The sequence below is a fragment of the Hyperolius riggenbachi genome, chromosome 12 (genome assembly GCF_040937935.1).
Source record: "Hyperolius riggenbachi isolate aHypRig1 chromosome 12, aHypRig1.pri, whole genome shotgun sequence".
Lineage (NCBI taxonomy): Eukaryota > Metazoa > Chordata > Amphibia > Anura > Hyperoliidae > Hyperolius > Hyperolius riggenbachi.
In genome coordinates this window covers 210,632,216-210,642,133 of record NC_090657.1, presented here as the reverse complement: position 1 = coordinate 210,642,133, position 9,918 = coordinate 210,632,216, and the positions used below count along the sequence as shown (strand labels likewise).

Below are 9,918 nucleotides of genomic sequence, written 5' to 3'. Positions count from 1 at the left end.
TTGATTTATTTCAACATAATGCGTCAACACTATGCATGACAATTGTTTCGGGGCCACGCAGGGTCCTCTTCCTCAGATAAGTGCAGACAAAAAGAAAATATCGACAACAATGCGGTAACCATTCATTAACGTGTCGATATTTCCATTTTACAGCGGTAATTGAACACAAGGCCATAAGATTCCAGTGGAATTGTGGGTAAAAGGCAGTCCTTTGAACACTACGTAGCAACATTCCGAATAGGGCTTAACACCTTGACCAGGATTCTGGAAGTGGTTTGGGACAATCCCACAATTTCACCAGCCGCAGCTTGATAGGAGTCTTTTCTGAAAAAATGTAGTGCAGCTAGCAAATAAGTTAACCTCGGCACTGCCTGTGTTCTCTTACAAGATGATTCAAGAGAAATGCGGATACCCTGGTATAGCAAATAAATCCATTCTCTTGCAAATTGATATGTTTCTAGACCTTATTCTTGCTCTTCTGCGCCTTTGAATCACTCTCAGCGGATGCATATCCACTTCAAATGGCTCCATCTTCTCTGTCAGCAATGATCTGACAGGAATAACGACAGAGCAGTGAAGGAGATATCTAATCCTAAATGTAACGCTAAACCACACCCACTTTCATTTTCATGAATTGCACTTTCTTCCATTTTATCGCATCACTAACGAATGATTACCGAATTATTACCGAATGCTCGCTAACACCTGTAGATAACTTTGATGAATCCTGAAATCGACTTATCGAGTTTGGTATTTTACCGAGCTGTAGGTAATTGATTCGATAAGTCGAGGCCTTTGTAGTTTTAGAGACAATAAATTTTAAAAATGAAAAGGATAAATGTTTTTTTAAACTCAGAAAAAGGACCATTTAAAAAACATTTTTCCTCTGCATTTTTAAAAACGATTTTTCTCAAAAACTGCGAGGTCTTTTTGAAAAATGTATTTTTTGACTTGTACCCCCTATTCTCCCTAATATATGTAGCAATTTTTGTGGCCTGTATGGGGACTTTACTATTGACCACTAAAGTCGGCACAAAATTACAAAAACATAATTTTAAAATTATGCAAAATTACAAATGATTACAATTACAGCCATAAATAATTATGACTGGGGGAAATTTCAGGATACAAAAATACATTTTTTTTAAAATGTGAAATAAACCCTTTCTGCCGTATACAGTGAGGGAGGTGGGGGTGGCAGAGGCACCCAAAAAAAATTATTACATAAATAACATTTTTAATTTGTGCAGGGGAGGTGAAAGGTGAAACTCTGATCGATATTGGCAGCGGCCCGACCATCTATCAGCTCCTGTCAGCCTGTGAAGCTTTTAAGAACATTATCGCCTCTGACTTCACGGACAGAAACCGGGAGGAGTTTAAATCATGGTTAACCAATCAGCCAGGTGCATTTGACTGGAGCCCGGTGGTGCAATATGTGTGCCAACTGGAAGGAGATAAGTAAGTGGTCCTATTGAAATGTAGACACAAACATGCACCCTATTATATCTACAATATAGCAGCACATTGACGGACACCTGAAGTGCAGGTAAATAAGAAACACCGAGAGCCCAATATAGTGTAGTATGTATTAAAAACCGTGGATAAATGTTAGTGTGAGATGAATATACTCACAAACATGGGTTACCTCTTAGGCAACACCACTGTAGATGCAGGTGAGATTAGACCTGTCCTCACTCAGGATTAAGATGTTGCTCTCTGTAGATCAGAAAAGTAGGGGTAGAGCACCCCTCCACCAGGGGTGAACACAGTATTACCGTAAGAGAACAGAGGCGCCAGCAGGATAAAAGGTAATAAAAATTGTAAAATTTGCTGGGAGGCAGTGGTGGACTTACCTCCGGAAAGCAGACTCAAAATACTGGCTGAATTAAACAAATAGGACAGCCAGGAAACTGGTATTGTTTAAAAGGTAATAAATATGGCAGCCTCCATATCCCTCTCACTTCAGGTGTCCTTTAATTCTAAATTCCAGGTTTGATTTATGCACAGCTTATTGTCTTTATGGAGGGCTTTCCTAACACATGAATTTTCCTTTGATCTCTGCTAAACACTGTTTCCAAAACATTCATCATATTTATTTAGTGATAAGTTTCCCATTCCTATAAAGGTTCAGCTGCCGACATTTGCTGCCAGTGCTGCAGCTACAGTGGGATGCAAAAGTTTGGGCAACTTTGTCAATTGTCAAAATTTTCCTGTATAAATCATTGGTTGTTACGATAAAAAATGTCAGTTAAATATATCATATAGGAGACGCACACAGTGGTGTTTAAGAAATGAAATGAGGTTTATTGGATTTACAGAAAGTGTGCAATAATTGTTTAAACAAAATTAGGCAGGTGCATAAATTTAGGCACTGTTGTATTTTAAATGGAATCAATATTTAGAGATGGCCCGAACCTCTGATTTTAGGTTCGTGAACCAGGTTCGCGAACTTCCGCAAAAGTTCGATTTGCGCAAACTTTTGCGAACTGCAATAGACTTCAATTGGGAGGCAAACTTTGAAAAGTAGAAACACTTATGCTGGCCAGAAAAGTGATGGAAAAGATGTTTCAAGGGGTCTAACAACTGGAGGGGGCATGACAGAGTGGGATAGACACCAAAAGTCCCGGGGGAAAAATCTGGATTTCACACAAAGCAGCGTTTTAAGGGCAGAAATCACATTGAATGCTAAATTGCAGGCCTAAAGTGCTTTAAAACATCTTGCATGTGTATAAACCAATCAGGGAGTGTAATTGGAGTACTGCTTCACACTGACACACCAAACTCACTGTGTAACTCACCACAAACAGCTGTTTGTGTAGTGATGGCCGTGCTGGACTGGTGCGCACCATGGCGAGAGTGCAGGCGATAGTGGTTTTCAAGCCCATATGGTCGCCAGAGTGAGGTAGCTCAATGACAGAACAACAGTGATTGTCCAGCTGATCGAATTTGGTCTGTCCACAATGAAGCAACTACCTTTTTATCTTTGGTGTGCCACCCCCCGAGACACTCATATAGCCGGCAGTCATTGCTTCATTGTGATAAGCAAGCTCCTTCACCACGGCAAGGTAACGATCACGAAGGGGAATTGACACATTTACATGCCTTTTGTTTTGTTGTTGCAGCTGCAGTGCAGCCAGAAAAATTAGGCAGACATGTACACGCACCAGAAAAATTAGTATAGCGGCCGCTCCGCCTGGAGTCCTGGACCCTGTTGGTGGTGGCGGAGAAGGCAGTCAAGTGGCCTGCGGGCAGAGGTGCTGTGTGGGGAGTGACTTAGTCTTGGGACAGGCAGTCACACGGCATGCAGGCAGAGATGCTGTGTGTGGGGACTGACTTAGTCTTCGGGCAGGCCTGACCGTGCTTTGCAGGCCAGGCATCTGTGGTCAGATGGACCCTTGACCTAACGCTGTGTGCCAGAGATGTCACCACTTGCCTTTCAACATCACGGTACAGTTTAGGTATTGCTTTTTTTGAGAAAAAAATGCAGCCTGTTATCTTCCACTGCGGTGTGTGGCTTTGCTTTTGTGTGCTGCTTTTCCTCAGGTGGTCATCCCGTTGCAGTTTGTGCTTTGTGATCATGTGCCTTCGTAATAACGTAAACAAGGACCGAGGCGTCAAAAGAGTAAAAGCAATTAATAAAATGTTTAGAAGTGCTTAGGAGGCAGTGGTGGACTTACCTCCTGCAAGCAGACACAACAAGCTGTGTATTCAAAAAAAGGTAGATTGATTGGTACACTACAGGGCGTAGTCGCAACGCGTTTCGCAGGCCTAAACCTGCTTCATTAGGCAATAGTGAATAGGAGTACACGACAGCAGTCTGGTATTATAATGTGCACCTGGCACAGCAGTAATTATACCATCAAGGGGCTAAAGGCCAGCTGCGACTGACTGACAGGGCTGTATATAATACAAGTGGGCCACACAGAAAAAAAAAATAGATCACAAGAACAAGATTAGCTCTCAAAAGAGCAGTTGAGGGGTGCTTTTTTTAGCAATAAGAATCAGCAAGGATCAAGCTAAGAAGCCTACAAGAGCGTAACTAGGGTTTCCCTATAGGTCTATGCATATCAGCTCTCCCTTCCCTAATTAATGCAGGCACACGAGTGAATGAAAAGCCTGACGCTGCCTGCCTTTTATAGGGGGGGGGGGGGGGGGGGGGCTCCAGGAGGGAGTGTAGCCTGATTGGCTACAATGTGCCTGCTGACTGTAATGTAGAGGGTCAAAGTTGACCCTCATGATGCACTATGGGGGCGAACCAAACTTTCGGAAAAGTTCGCGGTTCGCCACGATGGCAAACCCCGGAAGTTCACCGGGAACCTTTCGCCGACGAACTGTTCGGGCCATATTTAGTAGATCCTCCTTTTGCAGAAATTACAGCCTCTAAATGCTTCCTGTAGGTTCCAATGAGAGTCTGGATTCTGGTTCAAGGTATTTTCCTCTTTACAAAACATCTCTAGTTAATTCAGGTTTGATGGCTTCCGAGCATGGACAGCTCTCTTTAACTCACACCACAGATTTCTAATTATATTCAGGTCTGGGGACTGAGATGGTAATTCTAGAATATTGTACTTGTTCCTCTGCAGGCATGCCTTATTGGATTTCGAGCATTGTTTAGGGTCGTTCTCTTGTTGAAAGATCCAGCCCCGGCGCAGCTTCAGCTTTGTCACTGATTCCTGGACATTGGTCTCCAGAATCTGGTGATACTGAGTGGAATCCATGCGTCCCTCAACTTTGACAAGATTCCCTGTCCCTGCACTGGCCACACAGCCCCACAGCATGATGGAACCACCATCATATTTTACTTTAGGTAGCAGGAATATAAGACGCACTTTTTCTTCCCCAAAAATAGGAAGAAAAAGTGCCTGCGTCTTATATTCCAAAAGCAGGGAATCCCCGACTTCAGAACTGCCGCCGATGCAAACTGCTGATCCGCCACATTGTCGGGGACTTCCTGCCTTGTCCCCCTGTGTGGTCTGCTGGGTCCCGCTCCCCCGGTAACAATGACTGCAGAGCAACTCACCTTTCTATGGATTCCAGCGCTGTGTGGTCTGCTGTGTGGTCCTCCACCTCCAGCATGTCAGCTACACCTGTAAATGAAAAGTTAGCGACAGAGACACTCACCTACTCGGCGGCGGCAGCACGATCTGCAGACATCTCATCTCATTGAATCATTAACAGGAGCCGTCACTAGGGGGAGCCGCGCAGCTTCCCCTAGAGATGGCTCCTGTGAATGATTCAATGAGTCATTCCCCATGACTCAATGAGTCATTAGCAGGAGCCGTCACTAGGGTAAGCCTCCCAGGACCGAGATGTCTGCAGATCGTGCCACCGCCGCCGTCGAGTAGGTGAGTGTCTCTGCGGCTAACTTTTCATTTACAGGTGTAGCTGACATGCTGGAGGCGGAGGACCACACAGCAGACCACACAGCGCTGGAATCCATAGAAAGGTGAGTTGCTCTGCAGCTATTGTTACCGGGGGGAGAGCGTTGACATGGGTAGGGGGGGACAGAGGACAGGATGGGGACTGGAGGGACACACACATGGACATGCACAGGAGGGGGCACACACAGGAGGACAGGAGGGGGACACAGGGACTGGAGGACCACACGGGGGGTGAAGGGGACACAGAAATACACACAAGGGGGGCAGGAGGGGGCACACACACACACAAGGGGCCTGGAAGACCACAGAGGGGGGCTGGAGGACCACAGAGGGGGGCTGGAGGAGACACACAGGACATGAGGGGACACATGGGGCAAGAGGATCACACAAGGTGGCAGGAAGGGATGCCACACACAGTGGGACAGAAAGGGACACATAGTAGACACAAGAGGACAATGGGGAGAACATGTACTGTACAATACGCTCCTGGAATATGGATGCACCAGGTTTAGTATATACTGTATACATTTTTTCCCCAAATTTTTGCCCTGTAAACCTAGGTGCGTCTTATATTCCAGAGCGTCTTATATTCCGAAAAATACGGTATGTGTTGTTTTTCCTCCATGCATAATGCCCCTTGTTATGCCCAAAAAACTCAATTTTAGTTTCATTAGTCCACAGCACCATATTCCAAAAGGAAGCTGACTTGTCCAAATGTGCTTTAGCATACCTCAAGCGGCTCTGTTTGTGCTGTGGTTGGAGAAAAGGCTTCCTCTGCATCACTGTTGCATACAGCATCTCCTTGTCTAAAGTGCACCTAATGGTTGAACGATGCACAGTGACTCCATCTGCAGCATGATGATGTTGTAGGTCTTTGGTGCTGGTCTGGGGTTTGACTCTGACTGTTCTCACCATTTGTCGCTTTTGTTTTTCCGAGATTTTTCTTGGTCTGCCACTTCGAGCCTTAACTTTAACTGAGTGAGCCTGTGGTCTTCCATTTCCTCAATATGTTCCTAACTGTGAAAACAGACAGCAGAAATCTCTGTGGCAGCTTTCTGTATCCTTTCCCTAAACCATGATGGTGAACAATCTTTGTGTTCAGATCATTAAAGAGTTGTTTTGAGACCCCCATGTTGCTACTGTTCAGAGAAAATTAAAAGAGTAGGGAAAATTACAATTGACCCCCTTAAATACTCTTTCTCATAACCGGTGAATACCTGTGTATGTAGGTCAGGGGCCACTGAGCTTACCAAGAAAATTAGCTCCAATAATTAGTTCTAAAGGTTTTGGAATCAATAAAAGGACAACAGTGTCCACATTTATGCACCTGCCTAATTTGATTTAAACAATTATTGTGCACTTTCTGTAAATCCAATAAACTTCATTTCACTGCTCAAATATCACTTTGTGTGTCTCCTATATGATATATTTAACTGACATTTTTTATGGTAACAACCAACGATTTATACAGGAAAATAATGACAATTAACAAGGTTGCCCAAATGTTCGCATCCCACTGTATATCGACATGGACCACATGGTAAAAAATTGAATGACAACCCAGTATAGATACACCCACAAGTGCTGTCCCTCTAATATAGCCCACCCCAAGTACCTTCCCTCTAGTGTAGTCCACCCCCAGTACTGTTTCTCTAGTTTAGTCACACCCACAAGTCACTCCTATATAGCTCACATCCCAATTACTGAAGTTCTAGTATAGTCAAACCCACAAGTATCATCCATGTAGTATAGACCACCCCAAATTACTCTTCCTCTAGTATAGCCCACCCATATACTGTTCCTTTAGTATAGCCCACCATCAAATACTGTTTCTCTAGTAAAGCCACACCCACCACTTCTAAAAAGTTCTCTTCATGCAGCTGCTTGTAGTTTCTTTTACCATTGGTACATAAAGAGGACTTTTCAGCATTGGTTGTGGCGCAGGCTTTACTGTTGGGTGATTGATCGCATTGTAATGGTGTTCTGTCTAGCTCAAACCAGTGCTTTACTTTAGAACACAGTATGCTTCCTGCATATTGAAGATGTGTCTCTTATGTTAATATCAGCAGACAGTCTACCATGTCCATGCTTCCATTTGAGTGGGGTCTTTTTATCACTTTGGTTTAAAATACATTATTTTCCAGAATATCGTGGAGAGAAAAAGAGGCTCGCCTGAGGAAGTCCATCAAGCAAGTCTTGAAGTGTGATGTTATGAAAAGCAATCCTATGGACCCGGTGGTGCTACCACAGGTGGACTGTCTCATTAGCAGTGCATGCCTGGAAGGTGCTTGCAAAGACCTTGAGACGTATGCCATTGCACTAAAAAATATAGGCGCATTGTTAAAGTCAGGAGGGCACCTAGTGCTGGTTGTTGCTCTAGAGTGCCCTTACTACATGGTGGGGGACGTGAAGTTCTCAAGCCTCTTTGTGACAGAAGAATCTGTCAGAGAGTCACTGGGCAGAGCTGGATATGTTATTGAGAGGTGGGAAAAGTCTAAAGCTTCTGATCACTTCTGGGAAACCAGCACTGAATTGTCAGGTTATCTTGTGGTGGTTGCTCGGAAAAATGCCTAGGCCTGAAATAATGCTAAACCTTGTCTCTAAAACCTTGAGACATGCTAGGGAGAGGTCATCATAATCAAATGATCCACAACTGGTTATCAATCATTTATTTAAGCCAACATTGTGAAGACATAACAGTCAACTACAGATCTCGGGCACAATGAATGATCTATTCTGGTCAGCTCCTTCAGGTAATTATGATTCACATGAGATCATGTGTAAAAAATTAGTTTGAACACACATGATCATGGGCACACAAATGCATGCACAGACTGGGAACAGGGAATTTGGGCGCCTGCTAGTGGTGGAAGTTTGGGCACCGCCAAAGGTGCCCATTGAAATAACAGTATTGAGGGGAAATTTGGGTGCCCTCAGCCACCAATAAATAATGTTTTTGATTTTTTTACGGTGATCAGCAGCAAAGGGCATCAATTGGCAACGGGTGTGTGTGTGGTTAAGGTCAGGTGTGAGGGGTGGGTGGTTAAGATTAAGCATGAAGGGGGGTGGTTAAGGTTAGGCATCAGCTAGGATGCGTGTGTGTGAGTGCGGGGGGGAGGGGCGGTTAGGGGTATGCACCAGAGGGTTGGGTTCTGTGTGAGAGTAGGGTTAGGTTTAGCTATAGTAAAATATTGGTATTTAATACCGATATTTTACAATCCTTCTTTACATCATATCATTTGTTTACTCATTAGGAATTGTTTGCAATTACTTTATCTAGCATGTGTACTTGGCTTCGCTAATGTTTTTGAAACATCTTTTTTGAAATCTTTAGTGCTCTGTTTATTCGTATGACTAATATTTTGCTTAATATTGGCAATTTCCTGGATGCAAAAATAAAAGTCTCTAAACTAAAAAAAGGGGAAAGAACTTATGGCGATAATGTTAACAACTTAATGAAAATACTAGCATAAATCTATACCCCCGGAGACTTCATCTTAGTTCCAGAGGTGTAGATATATGCATCTCACCGCAAATGCTGCTGCGCATGTTCCCGCATGGTCCTGCATGCATTTATGTCACCGCCTGTTAGTAAACAGATCAGTAAATGAGAACACAGTTCCCATTTACCGATCTAAGTGCCCGTGATCAATGAAACTGGCATCAATGCGATGCCCTGTTCATTGAAAAAATGGAAAGTGAAAGCATACACGCATTACTTCCTGTAACGCATGTATGCAGTTAAAGATACACAATCAGAATAAAAAGGGGCTTCATCTAGTGGCCAAATAGTAAAATTACACCTACATACACATCCCATTAAATAAAAAATACATAAAATACCAATTCATTAACCCCTTACCTCTCCTCTTAGTTTCCAAAATAAAACACTTTTTTAAAAAAATCATAAAAAAATACATAACCTTAGGGGGCTCTTTTTTAATATGTATGTCATGAGGGTATATTACTGTTAATTTTGCAAAAAATAGGGCATGTAATTAGTGAAGAATGCAAAACTGAAAAAACACATTTATTTGCAAATAAAATATTGGCACCATACATTGTGATAGGGATGTCATTTTAATGGTGTAATCACCAGGACAAATGGGAAAATAAAATATGTGGGTTTTAATTATAGTAGCATGTATTATTTTAAAACTATAATGCCTGAAAAATGAAAAATAATATTTTTGTTCCCATTTTTTTCATATTATTCCCGAATAAAATAATTCTTAGAAAAATGTACCACACAAAGAAAGCCTAATTGGTGGAAAAAAAATCAATATATTGATGATCATATCATTGTGATGAGTAGTGATAAAGTTATTGGCGAATGAAAGGGAGGAGTGCTGAAAGGTAAAAATTGCTCTTGTCCATATGGGGAGAAACCCCTCAGAGGTGAAATGGTTAATATAAAGCCAAGAGAACCCCAGAAAGGGTAAAACATTTAAAATTATAAAGGGGGTGAGGGGCTACAGCCATAAAATGGTCAATAGAACAATGTGATGTCAGCAGATTGGGCCATGTGATCTTTCTT

The 9,918-nt window shown here is 42.8% G+C and overlaps 1 protein-coding gene across 1 annotated transcript in view; it reads left to right on the top strand.

Annotated features, from left to right (window-relative positions):
• The window catches only part of LOC137540797 (nicotinamide N-methyltransferase-like), a 27,668-nt gene extending 19,217 nt beyond the window's left edge, over nt 1-8,451 (top strand). Inside the window, exons 3-4 of the mRNA XM_068261954.1 lie at nt 1,251-1,458; nt 7,526-8,451. Of these exons, the coding sequence (XP_068118055.1) occupies nt 1,251-1,458; nt 7,526-7,955 (638 nt within the window). The 3' untranslated portion in view covers nt 7,956-8,451. The remainder of the gene's footprint in view (nt 1-1,250; nt 1,459-7,525) is intronic.
• The last annotated feature ends 1,467 nt before the right edge of the window (nt 8,452-9,918 follow it).